The sequence below is a fragment of the Amia ocellicauda genome, chromosome 14 (assembly GCF_036373705.1).
Source record: "Amia ocellicauda isolate fAmiCal2 chromosome 14, fAmiCal2.hap1, whole genome shotgun sequence".
NCBI lineage: Eukaryota > Metazoa > Chordata > Actinopteri > Amiiformes > Amiidae > Amia > Amia ocellicauda.
The window spans coordinates 15,897,900-15,919,190 of record NC_089863.1 but is presented as its reverse complement, the minus strand read 5'-3'; the positions used below and the strand labels follow the sequence as shown (position 1 = coordinate 15,919,190).

The window sequence follows — 21,291 nt, the reverse complement described above, 5'->3', positions numbered from 1 at the left end:
CTGAATGTCTCAACAGAAATCGAGACTCATCAGACCAGGCAACATTTTTCCAGTCTTCAACTGTCCAATTTTGGTGAGCTTGTGCAAATTGTAGCCTCTTTTTCCTATTTGTATTGGAGATGAGTGGTACCCGGTGGGGTCTCCTGCTGTTGTAGCCCATCCGCCTCAAGGTTGTACGTGTTGTGGCTTCACAAATGCTTTGCTGCATACCTCGGTTGTAACGAGTGTTTATTTCAGTCAAAGTTGCTCTTCTATCAGCTTGAATCAGTCGGCCCATTCTCCTGTGACCTCTAGCATCAACAAGGCATTTTCGCCCACAGGACTGCTGCATACTGGATGTTTTTCCCTTTTCACACCATTCTTTGTAAACCCTAGAAATGGTTGTGCGTGAAAATCCCAGTAACTGAGCAGATTGTGAAATACTCAGACCGGCCCGTCTGGCACCAACAACCATGCCACGCTCAAAATTGCTTAAATCACCTTTCTTTCCCATTCAACATTCAGTTTGGAGTTCAGGAGATTGTCTTGACCAGGACCACACCCCTAAATGCATTGAAGCAACTGCCATGTGATTGGTTGGTTAGATAATTGCATTAATGAGAAATTGAACAGGTGTTCCTAATAATCCTTTAGGTGAGTGTGTGTATATATATATATATATATATATATATATATATATATATATATATATATATATATACACTGTTGTAGTCATATAGATAAGAATAGATAAGACATAAAATATTGTTTGCATTTTTTTTATTTTTCGTCAAATTTGATCCAGTCAAATATATATATATATATTAAAAATATATATCTTTAACCTAACAAAAAAAAGCGTGGTCACATTCCAGTGGCGCAGATTCCCGCAGTGCTGCGCTGCTCCACCAATGGGATCGGTGGTAATCCGCACATCTGCGCAGAACTGCCCACATCTGCGCAACCAGAACGCGACGCTATATCTGTATGTGTTTGAGCAGTGAAGCAAGTACGGAAGCCGGGAAGGAACACATGTGGCGCGTCCTGGGGTATACCTGTGATGCAGCGCTAGCGCGGCAGAAGCGCTCACTCGGTTATAAAGCCAACAACTTCGCGGCAAAAGTCACAAGCTCCACGGCGGCGCCACTTCCCTTTCCGGCCACAGCACCAACGCGAAGAGCCGCTCTCACTTCTCCGCCATGGCTCTACAGCTGCTGGACATGGAGAGCAAGATCTCCTCGGTCATCCAGGACTACATGGAGAAGTCCAGCGCCGAGATCTCGCAGCTGCTGCAGGGATGCTTCGAGGACCTGGAGGCCGAGATCATCCGGGAGCAGGAGCAGAGGGAGCTGCTGACGGCGGAGCTGCAGAACCTGGAGGAGGAGACGGCTTGGGCTTGGGCTCGGGAGGGAGCCGCGGAGCCGGCCGGGGCCGGGGCCGGGGCCGGGGCCGGGGCGGGGGAGAGCGGTGAGTTGTGACGGTCGTGTGGGGGCACTTGTACGGGTGCTTACTAAAGCATTGCACCGCCGGGCTCCGTTTGGACATTGGTGTGGGGAACGTTATGGGGGCGGCAGCTTTTTGTTGTGGGTTCGGACACAAATCAAGAGTCTTTTAATGACTTCAGATATCCGTTACATTTGAAAAAGTGCCGATTCTCTGTGCGACTCGAACGCTCTGATTCGGGAACGTTAGGGACAGCCTCGCTTCCGTTTTGTTGCGGTCGGACACGCTTTGGTGTCGGTGGCGCAGATGTGCGCAGATCTGCGCGTTGCCTGTGGCGTTAGCGACACGTGTGTGCAACCATCGCATCATAACAAACCGTGTTGGCCGCCGTTGATCTGGAGCAGACGGGCTTTGATTGCCATAGCAGCACGTCTTGTGTACATGCACATGCGCAGACGTGTGTATAATTTATAAAATAAATTCCCTTTTTTCATTCTAGCCGATGGGGGATTTTGATCTGATGAATTGGTGTTGAAATACCATTGACTGCAGTGGCATGCAGGGAGATTGTGTGTGTGTGTGTGTGTGTGTGTGTGTGTGTGTGTGGGGCGGGGGGGGGGGGGGGGGGACTGGGTGTCTCTCAGGCTTTTCCCAGCTGTAGTATAATTACATTTGCATGCCAGTGGTGTGTGAATGAGCCTCTTTGGGGACGCTGTGTGGCAGCAGTCAACTCTGAGCTCAAAGTGGCTCACAAGTGTCTCTCTTCCTCCGCAGGAGCACAAGATGCCTGGCAGTGACTTTTTTTAGGACCATTTTGTGTTGACTGTACAGTTAAGTTACCCAGCTGCATTTGTATTTTAATACTCGAATAAATTGTTCTATGTTGCTCTAACAAATTCTCCTGTGATTCTCTTATGTTGCCGTTCTCTTATACCTTAAAAAAAAGAAACTTTCCTGTTGAACTTTTCAGCATATTGAAAAATATGTAAAAGTTGTATAGGTCACACTCTTCCTGCCACATGCACTAATTAAGATTAAGGCCAGTACATGGGCAAATGCATGCCAGAATTAAGCGTCACTCTAAGTTTGACTCCTCATGCTGCGACCAAATGTGCTGTTGCCACCAACTGAAAAAGTTAGCACTAATGGAAAAAGTTAGTCAAGATCCCTGTTGAGCCATCGATGTAATGCAAGAATGTGCACCATTATCACCACATAACCTTGGTCGGGAAGTGGGAATGGATAAGTAGTGTGGAGTAGTGGTTAGGGCTTTGGACTATGTAAGTCTCCCTGGATAAGGGTGTCTGCTAAGAAATTGTGTAATAAAAAAAAAATAAGGAATGCAAATAATGTGAAGGGAGTTGAGCTTTGACTGGCGGATGGATGATTAGGCTGCCCCTGACTGATGACTTGAGGGAAAAGTAACTGCTGAACACCTACAACACAGACTGCTTTGAATTCACTCCTTTTTATTGGTGGTTCGAAATTTAAAATGAGAAAAGCAAGAGAATATAGAAATAGATCATGGGTTTCCAGTGCCGGTCCTGGAGTCCCATCGTATTGTTTTAGTTCAAGATAGGTTGTTGATTACTCAAATGAAGTTTAAAAAGAACCATGTGGCCAATCAGAGCTTTTTCATTGAGTAAACAGTTGGGGAGGGGGGTGTCTAACAGTTGGGTAAGATAAACTGACAATGTTATCACCCCAACAAAATATGTGGAATCCAGGCCAAGGCTTGAAACCCACTGCTGTAAATCACAGCGTGCAAGGACAGTTGAGATTGTGGAGGAAGTGTGGGAGGAGGGGGATGGGGCAGTGTGTCTCTCTCTCTCTCTCTCTCTCTCTCTCTCTTTGTGTCTGTCTGCTTCTCTCTCTCTCAAATTCAAATGTAGCTTAATTGGCATGACCTCTGTTTTTGGTATTGCCAAAGAGTGTAGGATACAGGTCATACATAAAAAATAAAGTATAAGAAAAATAAATAAAATGTAATTGATAATATATGTGAATAATAGATCATAAGTAGTAGTTCAACCACATTTTCATGCATTTTCCCAGAAGGAAGGGGACTTCTTCTTTCTATGGCAGGAGTGTGAATTCTCTGATATTGTTCAGAAATTTTGGGGTGTATTTTCTTATGTCAGTGTATTTCAAGCAGGATAGCTGGAATTGTGTCTCTGTTTCAATCTCCCACCGTTCCCTGTGGCTGTACAGCCGCTCCTCTCAGGTGAGCCGGGACTGTCTGTGTTGGCATTTTGCAATCACCAGGTTGTGCTCACCGAGTCTGTCTCCGTCTCTCCCGCTGTGTCAGTCTCTCTCTGTCAGTTTCTGAATTTGAGAGACAGAAAAAGTTTTATTGTTATGATGAGAAAGTAAAATGTCAAATGGTACATATCCATATATACACTACCGGTCAAAAGTTTTAGAAAAACCCAATTTTTTTTTAAGTTTTTATTGGAATTTAAGCAGTTCAAGTCTAGTGCATAACCTGAAATGGTACAAAGGGAAGTGGTAAACTGCCAGAGGTTTAAAAAAAATAATAAAAAATAGGTTACCAAAAACTGAAAAATAATGTACAGAGTTCAGAGTTATATACTGTTACTACACCCTCTTAAGCATTATCTGGCAGTGTTACACGCAGCTGCTGTGCAGAAGTTACACTGTATTCCTACAATGCGCACATCGTTTAAAAGCTTATTCTCTTGGCTACCAGCGCGTTTCATTCTCAAACACATCCGATTTACAGTTTCTGTGTCACCTGCTGTCATTGAGTGCCCGGGGGGAAAACGCGCAGTCTGTTCCGGGGTGGGGTACAGAAATCATATTTTTCATCAGAGGATGCTTCACATCTTTAGAAAGTAGTGTATGGTGACTGAAAGGTGCAAAAAATAGTTTTTCATGGGGTGCATTTCTCGAAGACTTATAATACGTTCACTACTATTTCACCGTGTTTTAATATAAATATTCTAAAGACCATGCTATTGAAGAACCTTTCTTTAATGAAGAAAGTGGAGGAGTTCCGGAGTGGAGAAATACTCTATTACGAGCCAGCAAGGGAGAGTAACTTTGGGGAAGTCCTTCACTTAGTATCTCTGAACAACAGGATGTTACAGCTTTTATAGATCAAATTACATGTGTTACCGTGGCTTGTATCCAATCATGGGCTTGCAAAAGAGTAGGGTCTCGGGGGCATGTCTCAGTCCGTTGGGTTCCTCCTGTTGAGGAAACGGATGCATCCTGTTATCTTCAATACATGTCTGGTCTTAAGTTAAAAAAAGAAAGACTACAAATGGAGTAGTTTTATCTTTCAGCCTTTCTCATAGAACAGCTTAGTTGGCTTGACCCTTGTAAATAGTTTAATGAAATGAAAGGATGCTGATACAGCCCTAAATTGTTATTATCTAGTGACACCCACAACGATCAAGTTCTCTGAAAACAAGACCGGGTTGATGCACAAGTTACCACAATACTTTAGCAGTGAGGTTGATCTGCATGAATTAACCTTGAGGCTGTTTAGTTTTATACAAGATATAGGTTTATTTAAAAAAAATTAAATGGACAACATGTATTTGCAAAGATAGGATAGAGACAAGCAGGGTGGATAATATTCAAAGTAAGAGTGAGAGGAGATCTATCCAATACTCGAGTTTTGACTCGAGGCACAAAACATGTAAAATAACAAACCACTATTATGATTATGCTGCCCGTTCCTACAATTTAGATCTCATAAACTAGGATTTATGTAATTGTGATTTACCTATTTCTTGACTAGAACTCAATATACTACCTGTGTGGTTTACTGAGATTCAGTTATGCAGACGGTCGAAAGCGGGGAGGGCTAGCAGACTTAGTTGACTTGAGGACAGTTGCAAAGCTTTCAGGTTTTTGGTGGAGAAGTTCTGGTTCTGGTTCCATTCAGTCTTCCTGGATTTCATCTCCTTGGTTTCTTCTCCCAGGTTGTTCTACTCCACTCCCAATTGTGCCACTCCGACTTGCTAGTTTTATCTTTCTGTTTTTATACGTTTGAGACAAAGAGATTCTAATCTCTTTCCTTCCAAACTTCTGATTGGTCAGGTTTGGGGTAATAAAATTGAAATTCGAATCGAAGCAGTCTTTGCCATTCCTCTCCCTTGATTCCTACAGAATGTGTATTAGGGGTGGGATGGTTTTGAGGAATGTGAAAATGGTTCAAATGTTACCTAGAGTTTCTAACTCTCTATATTGTCACGTTTTAGTTCTATCAGTAACATGTTCATGTCTCTCAAAGCATGACCTTGCAGTTGATACCAAACAAGCCAGGTTGTCTTTTACAGTAATGTTTCATTTGAGTTTTCTTTTAATTGCATGGGGGGCTGGTCTGATGCCCATGTCAGTGGAGGATCAATTAGGATGTTTGAATAATTCTCTTATAAAATGTGAATGTTGCATTGTATGTGAAATATAAATGGTCCAATGGTTGCTTTAGCTAATGCTCTCTTTTAAGACCAAACATGGCTTGAGCATGTTTTGGTTCTGAGGTGGAATTACTTCAGTGTCATTAACTTAGTTTTAAGTCACCTTTTATTGTTTGTTATCAAACTGAGGAAGAAGCTGGGTAACACTTCTGTTATCAGCATGTAGTTTGTATTTGGGTTTTTTGCCCTGGAATGTGATGCTAGTCTCTCTGGAGACGGGCATGGCAGCCCATTTGTCAGTTGTGGGGTCTTCCAGCATGGATGTGTTATGTCGTACTTTGGTGAGAACAGGCCTGTATTGTAAAACACAAAACTTCAAAGCTGTCTCCTTAAGTCCTTTAGCACAAGCCTAATTTTCTCAGTTAGGAAGGTGTATGAATTTGTGTATATATATCTGCCAAAATAAGGTCGTATGATTTACAGCCTTAACATGCCAGTATTATTTGTAATGCTAATTTTAATATAAATCATTACACTGGTTTCTTCACTGTCATATAGGAGGTTTCACCTTTTTGTTGCCGGGCAACCCCATCACACCAATGATGTGCCCCAAACCCTATGACATTGTTCTTGGTTATCTGACCTATATGACCTTAAAAGAGTTGTTTATTCTAACACCAGCTACACAGACACAAATCCAAGCCTGGCCTATCTGGAGCAATACAAACTGTATATTTAGCATTTAGACAGGGCACTATCCCAGATCAAAATCAAATCTTGAAATCTATGCGGGAAAACTATTGTTTCTTCTATCGGTTGCCATGAGACAAGATCGTGATAGGGTGAAGCAGTAGTATTTAAAAGAATCGTTAATGATCTACAATATGTTGTGTGTGGGGCACCACAGCTCGGGGTGCCAGCATATTTTTAAATAAACCATTAAGTTAAAAATGAAATGTGAAAAATCTTGACATAAGCTCAACTGTAATGACATGTAACAGGGTACCTGAGGGCTCCTGTTGTGGCGAAGACCGGAAGAGGCTTGCGGTCTCCAGGGTAGCAGTTGGACAGTTTGTGTCTGTGATACCTAATTCTGTCTCGTATCTGCACAGGTGCCAGAAAGGAAAACGTGTCTCTGAATGGATGGGGGAAAGATGCTGTTGCCAGCAAGATGAAGACACTGAAACCAAGTGGCACTCTGCGACTGGGTGTGGAACCAGGACAGGGCTCAAAGGTCAGGGAGGAGGCCTGTGGGAAGAGCATGCGCACCCAGGAGAAAGAGGAGGAGGAAGAGGACTCCTTTGTGGTGATCGAACTGGAGCCCTCCACCATCAATATACAGTTCAGCCAAGCGCCGACTACCTCTGCCCAGCTACGCCTGAAGCAGGCCAGGGACAGACAGGACGCTCTGGACATCCTCCAGATCACAAACACCCGGTCCCTGCTGCACAGCCCCTCGCCCTGCTGCACTGCCCCTGCCCCTGCTGCCCCCTCCGCCAGCCTCGGCCACGCTATGCAACCAGGTATGTGGGGAGAGAATGGATAGATGGAGAGAAGGAGAATTGCTCATAGCACAGGCCACGTTCACTATACAGGTCATCCCCCAAAGTTACATCATAATTGGTTCCGAGACCCGCAAAGTACATCAAGATAGATTGTCCCATAAATGCAATGCTAAAATGGGCAGGGTGGTTCCAAACAATAAATTTCGACCACTCAAATATTTATATATACTTATGAAAAATTACAAAACCAATATGAAATCTGACAAAAAATATATATATAATTTAAGGAGGCACTCACTCTTAAACTAAACTTAAACCGAGCCATCCGGAGTAAACCTTTAAATTAACCTTTACATTTAAATTAGTGGAGAGATGATTTCTGTACAAGCACTGACTGCTGGATGAATCTCTGGGCAGAGCTGCCAGAAATACAACGCACTTGTAGCCCACAATCAATACAATTCTAGCCCAAAACCGGCCCCATATATTTTTTTATGACCAACCCAAAGTAAATCAATATATGTAGTGTTTCCACTCTCCATTACATTTAATAAATAGACCCACTCCCATTCTTTCATGTATATCTTTTTGTATTGAAATCAATTACGAGATGTAAGTCGGGGGATGACTGTATATAAAAGTAGTAAAAAGAAACTTGAGGTCTTTTGTGAGGTATTGACTGTTTTTAAATTGAGTGTGGCAGCATGAAAGGATTACGAATACTGAAGAGTCAAATGAGCAATAAGAAATGCTTGAGTGAGAAAAGCAGGACAAACTGTTTGTGTTGAAGGCAGTTTGGCTATATTCTGAAAACTGGAACCGCTGCGATTGTTATGCAAACCTGAGTTCAAAACCAGGAAAACAATGTCATCGAAACCAGGCAAGTTCTTGCTGGACATCGGATGTACATATTTGGACAAGCTTTACATGCTAAACGTCACATGGGGCTCTTCAAATACCATAAAACAGTGTCCAGTATGGATCAGTTGGTGATGGAGTCGTTGGTGGTGCTTTAATGGGGCTGTTTGTCAGACTGGGAATGAGGGATTGGTCTTAAATATATAAAGAATGTGATATGTGATAGAGGACTCTGTTCTCTCCGTCCCTCTCTGCAGCATCCACACACAAGCTGGACGTCTCCTCTCCCGCTCGCAGACCCCGGGAGAAGTGCAAACAAGCTGCCACCCAGAGGCAGCCGGGGAGACTGTCAGGGAGGAAGATTTCTCTGGTGGACGCTCCCCAGGTTAAGGAGGGGGGCGGCCCCGACAAGAAAGTGGTGGTGGCGAAATTGGGAGTGCGGGAGGAGAAGGCCCAGCAGGTTTACTCCAAGATCAAGCTCCGCGTGAGGGACAGTAGGCTGGCCGTCACGGGAAACTTGGCGGAAACCAGCAGCCAGAGCAGTCCTCTCCCCTCCCACACAGATGCCAAGGAAAGCCCAGAGGCCGAGGCCGGAGAGACGTCTGCCAGCAGCGAGGACAGCGAGGACAGCGAGGAATGGCTGCCTGAGGATCTCAAGGAGGGGGCAGCAGATGGCCAGACCCACAGGCCGCTAAGCCCCCTCACCTGCGTCGGGTGTAAGAAGCGCTTCGTAGATAGAGACCTGTTCTGGAGTCACCCGTGCCTGCGCTCGGGGAGTAAGCCGCACAAGCTGACGTGCGGCATGTGCGGCAGCCGGTACCAGCGCCAGAACGGCCTGCAGAGGCACATCCTGAGGCAGCACGTGGAGGAGGAGCCGGAGCTCAAGCAGCGCTTCCAGTGCAGCCACTGCGATAAGAGCTTCAGCCGGTCCGACACCCTGAAGCACCACCTGCGCCTCCACACGGGCGAGAAGTTGTGCTCCTGCGCCAAGTGCGGGAAGAAGTTCTCCCTGCCCTGCCAGCTGAGACAACACCAGCTCATGTGCAAGAAATCCAATGGCCACTGAGGCCCGGGCCGCAGAAACGCAGCCGGCGTCAGGAAGGGTGCTGCGCTCGTCTTTGCTGGGACGGGTTAAGTAGCCCGTGAATGCACAGAGGTGTCGCCGTGGCGGTGGGACAGGAGCAGTTGGGTCGTCACAACGCAGAGCGCGTCATTGAAACTGGAGCTCTACACTGTACCTGAGGGAGTTTTACAGCATTCTGTACACCGTGACCCTGAGGATGTTCACACGGTGACACTGACTTTCTAAAGGTGCCGAGGTGGCACTGTCGGATGCATAGTTATTTTAAATCCCCCTGGAAGGCTGTACTCTACTGAGAGTTTGTTCAACTTCTTTTTACTGTTTGTTACCACAGTTATGATGCTGTTTTTTTATTAATCCTTTAGATTTGTTGCTGTATTTCATTTAAAAAAAAAAACCTACTAAACACAGCTTGTGTTTTTAAAATGGCCTTCTGGTATCAGTATCTTTTTTTCGTCCACTCTGGGCAATCTGAGAAATGACAGCCAGGTGTCAAAGTCAGGAAACCTACATGAACTGCGTTAACCCTATAATGCCCATCCAAAGAAACAAGTACAAAGATGCTGTATTTGGAACATTAATAATACATATGTATAAGTTTTCACATTCCTTTTTTATTATGAAAATGTTGTGGGTTTATTAATTTAATGTGTGGTGCTTTTCCACACAGCATTTGCTAAGAAATTGCAGCGTTCCAAGAACGTAACAGTGCAACTATTCCCCATGGAGGTTACACAAGTCACCATTTGACTCGATTAAACTTAAACTGCATTGTAGCTCTGTCTGCATAGACCAAATATAAACATCATTCTAATTTGCACAGACCCAACTCCCCCCAAAACATTCACAAGACAGCCAGAAGGCAACAGTTGTATTAATTCTATGCAAAATGTAAATATATAAAATGGTATATTTTACTTATTTCATGGTTTCACAATAAAGATTGCTGTTTTACAAGATTGTATTAAAGGTGAAAAAGGTCTGACATGATTTTTCTTGATTTCAGCCTTTACATCAACAAAAGCTGCATTTGCGATAAGGGTGTGTAGATTTTTGATATCCATTATTAGTACAGTTTTTCTTATGAGTCATGCACTCCACATGAATATATTGTTCCATTGAGGCCCTTGTTGTTTTGGGGGTTTACTTAACTCTTTTTGTAATTAACCTCTTGTTTGGAGAAGCAATATAGTCAAATTCTGCTTTTATTGTGTGGTAGCACATACATTTTCATAATATTAAGTATAACCATGGATTAAAAGTATAGTATTTAATGAATTACATGTACCATTCTGTACCCTAAGATGTCAAATTGGACCATGGCAACTTTTTGAACTCTATTGTACTATAGTACATGCTTATATATTCTGTAGTATCCTTAGGTATATGATGATAAACTAATGTGATACAGTGGGGGAAAAAAGTATTTGATCCCCTGCTGATTTTGTACGTTTGCCCACTGACAAAGAAATGATCAGTCTATAATTTTAATGGTAGGTGTATTTTAACAGTGAGAGACAGAATAACAGCAAGAAAATCCAGAAAAATGCATTTCAAAAAAGTTATAAATTGATTTGCATGTTAATGAGGGAAATAAGTATTTGACCCCTTCGACTTAGTACTTGGTGGCAAAACCCTTGTTGGCAATCACAGAGGTCAGACGGTTCTTGTAGTTGGCCACCAGGTTTGCACACATCTCAGGAGGGATTTTGTCCCACTCCTCTTTGCAGATCCTCTCCAAGTCATTAAGGTTTCGAGGCTGACGTTTGGCAACTCGAACCTTCAGCTCCCTCCACAGATTTTCTATGGGATTAAGGTCTGGAGACTGGCTAGGCCACTGCAGGACCTTAATGTGCTTCTTCTTGAGCCACTCCTTTGTTGCCTTGGCTGTGTGTTTTGGGTCATTGTCATGCTGGAATACCCATCCACGACCCATTTTCAATGCCCTGGCTGAGGGAAGGAGGTTCTCACCCAAGATTTGACGGTACATGGCCCAATCCATCATCCCTTTGATGCAGTGCAGTTGTCCTGTCCCCTTAGCAGAAAAACACCCCCAAAGCATAATGTTTCCACCTCCATGTTTGACGGTGGGGATGGTGTTCTTGGGGTCATTCCTCCTCCTCCTCCAAAACACAGCGAGTTGAGTTGATGTCAAAGAGCTTGATTTTGGTCTCATCTGACCACAACACTTTCACCCAGTTCTCCTCTGAATCATTCAGATGTTGGCAAACTTCAGACGGGCCTGTACATGTGCTTTCTTGAGCAGGGGGACCTTGCGGGCGCTGCAGGATTTCAGTCCTTCACGGCGTAGTGTGTTACCAATTGTTTTCTTGGTGACTATGGTCCCAGCTGCCTTGAGATCATTAACAAGATCCTCCCGTGTAGTTCTGGGCTGATTCCTCACCGTTCTCATGATCATTGAAACTCCACGAGGTGAGATCTTGCATGGAGCCCCAGACCGAGGGAGACTGACAGTAATTTTGTGTTTCTTCCATTTGCGAATAATCGCACCAACTGTTGTCACCTTCTCACCAAGCTGCTTGGCGATGGTCTTGTAGCCCATTCCAGCCTTGTGTAGCCTTGTCCCTGACATCCTTGGACAGCTCTTTGGTCTTGGCCATGGTGGAGAGTTTGGAATCTGATTGATTGATTGCTTCTGTGGACAGGTGTCTTTTATACAGGTAACGAGCTGAGATTAGGAGCACTCCCTTTAAGAGAGAGCTCCTAATCTCAGCTCGTTACCTGTATAAAAGACACCTGGGAGCCAGAAATCTTGCTGATTGATAGGGGATCAAATACTTATTTCCCTCATTAACATGCAAATCAATTTATAACTTTTTTGAAATGCGTTTTTCTGGATTTTTTTGTTGTTATTCTGTCTCTCACTGTTAAAATACACCTACCATTAAAATTATAGACTGATCATTTATTTGTCAGTGGGCAAACGTACAAAATCAGCAGGGGCTCAAATACTTTTTTCCATCACTGTATATTATAAGACATTCTAAGATTGATCCATGGTACAAGATGGTACCAAATGATGTGCTATAGTACTAGTAAATGCATTAGTATGCCATGGAAAACTGTCATATGGGTCTGACGAGTCTTCAAATACACCTTTCTGACCTACAGTGTGGTTGAGAATGTCTTAAACTTTTTTTTTTCTGACATCAGACAATATACACACAATAAAAATAAAAATAATTCAATATACTACATTTGCCGAAGGTCAACATGTATTTTACACACTCCATATGCGTGGTTGTGCTGCATTTAAGGGAACCAATCAAAATGCGATAGATCTCGCACCCTTCATTCCATTTTAATTCAGGACTTCTGTATTTCCGTTCATTAAATAATTAAAAACTATTATATTATACTGCGTGTGACAACGAACAGTGTATTGTTGTGGTTGGTTATGCATCCGTTTTATTACTGTTTTTATTAAGATGTTTTCGTGTGTTGCAGAGTCACGGATTTCTTTCCTTCAACATGTATTTTAAATAAACGCGCGTTTGTTCAGGGTAATACGGTAAGAAGCGCTTCCTGTTCATCACGACTGTGGCTTCCGGGTTCTCTGATCACTTCCGGGTGGAGGGGATGGAGGCGCTGTGGATGCGCTGTTGAGCGCCGCGTTTATAACACAAAGTCAATTAGCCAACCAACCGCCGAACAGACGCATGGAAACTATAAACCGCGTCTGAACTGCAACAACGGCAGCCGCGATGGAAATAATCGTGCACACGTCGGACTTCCACGGCCAGCTCTCCTCTCTGATGGACTGCCTGCTGAAGCAAGCCGTGTCCGGCGTCACCAAGCTCGTCGAGGACAGTTTCGCCGCCTTCCAGAGGGAGATCACCGCCAGGGAGGCCGACATCAAGCAGCTGGAGGCCCGGCTGGAGGTGTCGGAGACAGAGCTGAGACGCGCCATGGAGAGCGGCTGTGCAGGCGGAACCCAAAGCAGCCAGGAAACGGGGGCCGGGGACGGCGGAACGGGAGGCACCGCAGTCGCTGGTAAAGTTGGATTTATTTTAGAGTTACTATATTCCGTAACTGTGGATCATACCGTTTTTAAACCCCCTTGAGCATAGTATGTGTTTGTTTCCATGCCGTTTAGTTTGATTTAATGCTAGAGGCACATCACTGAATGACCAATATTCTGCATGGTTAGCTGTAAAAGTGATGCAAGTTCAATTCATTAACTTCATAAATAAAACGAGCTATGATTTTCAGAGCAGGTAAATCCAGGGGTTAGGATAAGGCATGTAATTTAAACCAGGAATTGAAGTTTACCTTGATTCCCTTGTGCATTTGTGTGTGAAGAGCTGTCTTGCTAAAATGAGCTTCCATTCACAGGTCAAGAGCTGGCCCAGGGTGCGGCCTTTGTCCAGGAGGGGACCATGATGGTGGCCCAGGGCTACCCGGAAATAGTACATATCATTGTGGGCACCCAGTCCTTCTCCTGCGCCAATCCCGAGGGTATGGAGGCGGAGGAGGAGGTAGGACAGGAGGAGGAGGTGGAGGAGGAGGTGGAGGAGGCCGCTTTCGCCGCCGCCACCATAGTGGGCGCCATCAACGAGCACGACTACGAGCCGCAGCTGCCCCGCCAGACCCAGGACCCGCCCCCGCAGGACGAGGCTGGCGATGGTACCTACCAGGTGGGGCACTGCAGCAGCCCTGACTCCCAGGGCAGGGTGCCGGGAGCGGACCCTCCATTTGGGGGCGTGGGGGTGACGTCCGAGTCTGGGACGGCCTCGGGGAAGGAGAAGAAGCCGTACCAGTGCGCCCAGTGCGACAAGAGCTTCGGACAGGCCCAGCAGCTGTGGAGGCACCAGCGGGGCCACCTGGGGCGGCTGCAGCACGTCTGCCAGCAATGCGGCAAGTGCTACGGCCAGCGGGGCCACCTGGTCGCCCACCTGCGGGTGCACACGGGCGAGAAGCCCTTCCGCTGCGAAGAGTGCGGCCGCCGCTTCAACCGGCCCGAGACGCTCAAGAAACACGGCAGCGTCCACACGGCCGACACGCCCCACGCTTGTCCCCAGTGCGGCAAGAGCTTCAGCCGGCCCGACTACCTCAAGTCCCACCTGCGCACCCATGCGCCGCTCAAGTCCTTCCTGTGTCGGCACTGCGGCAAGGCTTTCGCCCAGGCCAAGCAGGTGACCATCCACGAGCGCACGCACACGGGCGAACGCCCCTACGCCTGCCCCGTGTGCCGCAAGACCTTCAGCCAGCTGGCGGCGCTCAGCGTGCACAAGCGCATCCACACAGGCGAGCGGCCCCACGCCTGCGACCAGTGCGGCAAGTGCTTCTCCTCAATGGCCGGCCTGGAGACGCACCGGCTCACGCACTCGGACGAGCGGCCCTTCTCCTGCACCCACTGCGCCAAGAGCTTCCGCACCGCCAAGCTGCTCAAGAGCCACCAGCGCACCCACAGCCAGGAGCGTCCGGTGGGCTGCCCCGAGTGCGGCAAGGCCTTCAAGACGCCCGCCGAGCTCAAGCTGCACCAGCGGACGCACACGGGCGAGCGGCCCTACAGCTGCCAACAGTGCAACAAGAAGTTCTTCCGCCTCCACCACCTGGACTACCACATGCGCATCCATACGGGCGAGAAGCCTTATGCCTGCGACTCCTGCAACAAGACCTTCTCCCGCCTGCAGGTCCTCAAGATCCACCAGCGCATCCACTCTGGTGAGGCGCCCTACCGCTGCCCCCAGTGCCCCCAGAGCTTCAAACAGCTGGGAAACCTCCGCTCCCACCAGCGCTCCCACGCCAAGCAGCAGCAGCAGGGTGAGACTGAGGCTGAAGGAGGCACCACCCGGGACGTCTCGGTCTCTGCGGTCCCGGTGGAGGTGAAAGTGGAGACCACAGAGTCTCTGTCCACTTAGAAACGGCAGCCCCAGCCCCCTCATATCCTGCAGCTCCCCCGGTCCCGTTTGTTCCTAAAAGCCTAAGAGCAGATGTGAGTGACCGATTTGATCGCAGACTTGTGTGTTCAAATGCATTTCCAGTGCATTTCAGATACTGTAAAGATCTGTGTCCACCCCTAGTACGACTAGAGTCATCCCTTCTTTCCCTCTTTCTTACAGCAGAAAAAGTGTACACAGGAGAGAACTGATCTTTTGAGTCTTGACTCCTGGTCTTGTTGAAGAGGATGGTCATGGCTTGTGCTTGGTATTCAGATAATGTCTTAATTTTTTAACAAGCTACAATATTGTTGTTGTTATTAAACACATCAAAAGGCAGCCTTCCTATACTTCTTATCTTGTGTATAAATGTCATGCAGTTCATAGAATTAGCCGGATTTAAGTTAATGTCAAGTGTCAAGTCTTATTATATCAGATGAAATTTTTTGCAGTTCGGCTTGATACTTGACCCTTCACACAACCGATTGACTTATATTATTAGGCTTGCGGACCCGTCTTTGTCACTGCACGTCTATTTGCAAAATAAATGCAGAGCCAAAAGATTTGCTTAATGGTGTGCTACCACTTAACAAAGTGTCCCCAACTGCTTGGATTGAGTTTCATTTTGCTACACAATATTATTAAACAGCGAAATCTTTGTCAGTGAGGTTCCGCAAAAGAACAAGCTGTTCTATTACTCAGTGGAATTATTTCCTTGGTTGCGCTCATTGAAGAGTTTCACATTTTATGTTCACAACTGATGACACAAAATCGGTTGAGGACTCCAGATATTGTCCCCCGCGGAACAATTCAGAGTCTGAAGAGAAGAGTTCGATTCATCCAGGTAATCATTTCATTAGAGGGATTGAGGAGCCCAGAGCCGGGCTGGAACACAAACCAGGAGATAGTTGGACACCCTGGCCCAGACCCTGAGCCCGTACTACCCTGCTGGGTCTTATTCCACCCCCACACTCTCCTTAATTTAACTCAATCGCTTAATTTGACTTACTGGTGTGTTTAGCTTACAGCACATTTTGAAGATTCAGTTGCCTTTCTAATCATCCAACCTTTTAAAATCATTAAAAGGCCCAGATTTAGCCAATTTGTTTTAACCTCAGCATTTCATTCTTTACTTAAGTGATTGAGAGCTCAGTGTGCACTGGAATGTAGCCGGACACAGGAGAGAGCCGCCCAAGATATAAAATAAGCTACTATACAGTTTTTTTATAATATAAACAAAATCATTACAAACGTTTTTTTTTTTTTAATTTTGCAATTCGCAGGCAGGTCAGTGTATTGATCTGGACTCAGACTAAAGCTGATTAGAAGTAATCGTGGGGAATAAGATGAAATTTATCCCTGTGATTTCATTAGCCTGCAGCAAAAAGAAAAGAATGCGATTGATTGTAGACGCCAGGGTGCATATACAGTAGACTGTGAATCGCTGTCTCTCAAGTGCCAACTCAATTACCCCCCCATCCTCTGCCCCGGCGCTCTGATCACTTAATCATCTCCCTGCTGCAGGCCAGCCCGGCCGCTCGATGCGCAGACGCTCGGCTCGCTGCGTGATCTTGGCCGCTGCCCAGGAGAGAGGCAGGCAGCCGCCCTGGAGCTCCACACTGCCCGCCCATTGCACAGGGCTCGTCCTGCACCCTGTCGCGAATCCCCTTTGAAAAAGCCCCAGAGCAAATAATCCAAAACGCGTCCAGGGTTCTGTATTGGTCTTGCATTTGTTATAGGTCATGTTTGTACAAGTGCACGGTGTATATATCGGTGCAATACAATGTGCATCGGCTGTACAGTTCATATTGTGGAGTTCATACTGTGGTGGAGCACAAGTTTGGGAACTGCTGAATTACGGGACTGATGCTGTCTGCACCGAGAGCGCTGGAGAGTATATCGCCACCAGGGGGTGCTGTCGTGCTTCATTGCCACAAATACCAGGCAATGGGCCGGTTGCAATGAACTATTTTACACTTGTCTAAAACATTACACTTGTCTTAATTTGATAGTTGTTTGACAGTTTGGCAAGTTAGTCAGTTGCATACAAATTAACTTGCCTGGAAAAGGTCGCCTCCTCACCCCCAGGCTAAGTGAGCATTATTGTGTTTCTTTCCATTCAAACTGCTTGTCAGAGACGACGGCGCCACTGTCACTGATGCTGACAGGCGCAGTCTTCCATTGGCTCACACCCCCTGCTGTCCCGCCCACCGGCAGCCCCCCAGCACAGAGACTCCTCCCCAAAGAGCTCAGTAGCCAATCCGGTGGTCCGTTTGAGTTGTGAGGGCCTTTTGTTTCAGGGTGTGAGTGCGAGTTTCAGAAAATGTCTCCCAAAGTATATATTTGTCTGCATAACAAGGATAGATTTGCAGTTACTGTGAGCTGAGATCACCAGTCTTTCTTCAAGTGTCTTCAAATTCCCACAATGCAGTGCGTGATTGGCTGAGTTAGACCAGTCTGAGGAAAGATGGTTTTATACAATGGTTTAAACTGAGTGTCTGTCGTTGGTATGACTTATACTTAGACACAAACGGAAGTATACAGAATCACGCAGTATTCTCCCACATTTTTAGCCGCCCTCTGGATCCAATATTTTGGTTCCATCAGGTTTTTAAAGATTAAAAGCAGCCATGTCTGAAGTGTTTAACCCAACTTGAGCTGATATGTTAGCCTGGGCACACATTGTATCCAGACTGCTGTGTCCATCACGACTTTTCCATCTCAGAAGTGTGTTGTATGACGGCCGGGGGATTGGTGAGCTTTACTTTAGCATGACTTTATATTTTTCATGTTTGTTCTTCCATGTTTCTGCTGTTACGGTGGCAAACCCGAATGTTTGGCACCAGAGTGGTCTTCTGACGTGAGTGAGTGAGTGTGTGTGTGTGGGGGTTTGTGTGTGTTTATGCGAATGCGAATATGATGTATACATAGGATGTTTAAAATCTCGTCCACACAAAGTATAGATATCACTTTCACTTGGCTGGGACACTCGAGGAGGGGAATCTGCCAAATTAAGGCACCGCACCAGAGAAGAGAATTAATTGCAGGGAAAATGAACAAACGAGTCTCACACCAGAAGTTACACTGAACAATCCTTTTTTCTCTTTATTTTTTATTTATTTTTTAATTTTTTGTCGGTTGGTTGGTTCGTTTTTTTTTTTTTTTTTTTTTTTTTTTTTTTTAATTTCCACACACTTAAAAAAGACAGCATCTGCATAGAGTTGTCATCTTATAGATTTGAGGGAGGAGAAGGGGGGTAGAAAGAAGAAAGAGCGAGAGAAGGGAGGGAAGGGAAGGGCGGGGGGAATACTGGCACAGCACACTAACTAAACAGAACAGGGGAACATTGGTACGAGAGAGAGAGAGGGACAGAGAGAGAGAGAGAGAGAGAGAGAGTTTACAATACAGTACGCACACGCACACACACAGAAACAGAAAAAACATGACACGAGTTTTGGGTCCGGTCAAAGTCGCGGTGTCTTAGTATTTATCATTGACTGTTCGTCCTCCTCCTTCGATCTCTCCCCATGTCGGGGGCAGGGGGTTAAGGGCAGCGCAGGGGAGTCTAAATTTGGTGCTGTCCATTGTGCTGAAGACCCCAATCCAGTTGAATGTTAGTTTTTATTTCTCCCCTCATGCAGTCAGAGCTGCGGCTGGTGTTTCACAGTTACCCCAATGTTTGCACAGCTGCCGTTGACTGGCGGAGGCTCTGGTCATGGGGAGGCGGCGGGAGGGAGAGGGAATGGAAGGTGGCACTGGTGGTTAAAGATGGTGCAAGGAGGAAGGGAAGGAAGCCCACTTTGAGCCAGAAGTAAAAGGCCTTGTCATTGTTTGTGTTTGTGAGTAGTGCTTGAAGTCAGAGTTCAAAGGTCATGAGTGGGTCAGAGGTGAAGGTTCAGGATTGGGGTAGGGGCTACAGCTCAGACACCAAGATGGTCAGGGCTTCGAGGTCAAAGTTGGGATGGGCGATTGTGGAAGGGAAGAAGAGTGGCCTCCGTTTCAGAGAGGAGTCTATAACAGGGAAGACTGCGTGTTTTGTGTGACTGGCATGAGTGGGGCGGTTGAGGGTCAGGAGCGTGGGCAGGAAGCACGGCCGAGCCCGGAGGGAATGGAGGTCCACCTTGAACAACACACAAGAAGAGGCAGCTCTGACATTGGGACGGACAGATGGATGGATGGGCTACTGCAGAGTGAGGGAGAGAGAGAGGCTGCAGTTCCTGATCTCGGTGTAGCCTGGCCCTCACACCCCTCCACCCACAAGAACAACAACAAAAGAAGAAAAACCCCGGAAACAAAAAAGCAAAAGGAAGAGAATTTGGCTTGAATCCAGAGTGGACGTGGGTGGGAGGGCGAGAGGATGGTTGGTGGGTGTGGCTGGGGGGGAGAGCAGACAACCGCCGACTTTGACCGGCCCGTTTTTTTGTTTGTTTTTTTAGGGTTTTTTTTGATAGATTTTTTTGTCCATTTTTTTTCCTCAATAGATTTATACATTGACATGCAAGTCTTTTTTATGTCAGTTTTTTTCCCCTCTTAAGTATTTACAGTAATTACAAGACACAACGTTTTTATATATATTTGTTTCCGATTCAGTTTGACAAGATTTTGCGAGCGTTCTTTGTTTTTTTTTTGTCTTCTTCGTTTGTTTGATAGTTCCTTTGTCATAACATAACTTCTCTGTGTTTAAAAAAAAATCATCGTTATTAATATTATTGTTATCATCCTAACGTTCACTTTAATTAATCTTTTCTCTTCTTTCCATCTTGCCTTAAGTTTATTCTGCCCTTTTGGACTCTGTCACAATACCCCTCTCCCCCAACCCAAAACCCTAAGCCCTCCTCCTCAGTGAGTGGGTGATACTGATGGAAACAGATAATACTGTACAGCAATACAAAGACACAGACAGGTTCTGGGGGTGGGATGGGGATAATGGAGCCTCAATCCTTTGTAGGTTTTCCAGATTTCCCCTTTCAGAAACTTGCCACTTTAAAAAACATCTAATTTCCTTCCTCCTCCCTCCCTGCAGAGTCCTTAACCGGACAGCGGTCCTTTTCTCTCTCCGGAAATTATCCGTCCCCAGTCCCTCCTGCCCAGCACTAGTGGGGGCAGGTCTCTATAAGCGTCGGTGGTTTTGACAAAAAGGGGGCGGGTCATTGCGTTGCTGTGCCTGACACTACTGACTGAGCTGCCACAGTCCCGGGGGCCTTTATACCAGGTGTAGGCAACCGTGGTCCTGGAGGGCCACAGACGTTTCTGGTTTTGTCTTTCCCACAAACCTTAATTAATGAATTGATTTGGTGGTTGACTTAATTGGTCACAATTACCATTTGTAATTGATGAGTGAGAAATACCTACAGAACCAGGGTTGCGTACCTATGCTTAACAAACACACACACCCCAGACACCCAATGCTGTACAGCAGTGAGGCTCTGGCCCCACTAGCACTCGAAGAGCGGTGGCAGTACAAACGTCATCGTTGGATGTCCCATGGTGGTAGATGTTTCTATTGCGACAGTCAGCAGGGCCGGTGGGGAGAAATGCCCTTTTGACCCTGGGTTATCGTTGCTGCTAACTGGACTATGGCACAATCTCACGGCGTTTCGCTATCAGGGGCTATGAAGAGGCCAAGGAGGCCGTGGGTAAAGAGACACGCCTGGGGCTCGGTGGTGTTTAGCATCAAGACTCATAGATGGAACTGCTGCTTATGCAACATCAGTTTTGGGATTTTTTTTTTTTTTCTTCTTTCTTTCCTTGCACAGCCAGCTCTGACCGTCTCCAGGGAAAGGGTTATATTTTTATATTTTTCTTTAAGTACATTTCTGGTCGTCTGCATTTATGTTATAATCATGATTGTTTCGCTGTTTGTGGTGGGAAAAATTGTCCTGTAAACATTTAATGTGTTACTAGCGGTACATTATTATTATTATTATTATTATTATTATTATTATTGTGCTCATTTATCAAGAGATATAAAGACACGGGTGAGAAACTCGGATCTCAACAGAAAGATAAAGTCAAGACTTGAAAGTCAGAACAACAAATTTCTTTGAGTATGCCCATTCATTTCAAAGGCACCTGTGGACCATTTCATCTCCCACACCATCCTACTGAAAGTTGCTGCAGAGGTGCACAGT

General features: G+C 45.9%; 2 protein-coding genes across 2 annotated transcripts; both read left to right on the top strand.

Moving 5' to 3' along the window:
* The first annotated feature begins 1,012 nt into the window (after positions 1 to 1,012).
* On the top strand, positions 1,013 to 10,060 carry LOC136768861 (uncharacterized). Its single transcript, XM_066723251.1, has 3 exons — positions 1,013 to 1,446; positions 6,926 to 7,336; positions 8,434 to 10,060. Exons 1-3 carry the CDS (start codon positions 1,179 to 1,181, stop codon positions 9,240 to 9,242), a joined length of 1,488 nt encoding a protein of 495 aa, XP_066579348.1. The 5' UTR covers positions 1,013 to 1,178; the 3' UTR covers positions 9,243 to 10,060.
* A 2,750-nt stretch (positions 10,061 to 12,810) lies between these two features.
* Positions 12,811 to 15,723, top strand: LOC136768860 (zinc finger protein ZFP2). Its single transcript, XM_066723250.1, has 2 exons — positions 12,811 to 13,271; positions 13,614 to 15,723. The coding sequence occupies exons 1-2, from the start codon at positions 12,983 to 12,985 to the stop codon at positions 15,140 to 15,142; spliced, it is 1,818 nt and encodes a 605-aa protein (XP_066579347.1). The 5' UTR covers positions 12,811 to 12,982; the 3' UTR covers positions 15,143 to 15,723.
* Positions 15,724 to 21,291: the final 5,568 nt, after the last annotated feature.

Coding starts and splice junctions, on each gene's coding strand:
- LOC136768861 (XM_066723251.1), top strand. CDS start 1,179: ATGGCTCTACAGCTGCTGGACATGGAGAGCAAGATCTCCTCGGTCATC. Junction 1,447..6,925: donor GGCCGGGGCGGGGGAGAGCG/GTGAGTTGTGAC, acceptor GTATCTGCACAG/GTGCCAGAAAGGAAAACGTG. Junction 7,337..8,433: donor CGGCCACGCTATGCAACCAG/GTATGTGGGGAG, acceptor CCCTCTCTGCAG/CATCCACACACAAGCTGGAC.
- LOC136768860 (XM_066723250.1), top strand. CDS start 12,983: ATGGAAATAATCGTGCACACGTCGGACTTCCACGGCCAGCTCTCCTCT. Junction 13,272..13,613: donor GGGAGGCACCGCAGTCGCTG/GTAAAGTTGGAT, acceptor TTCCATTCACAG/GTCAAGAGCTGGCCCAGGGT.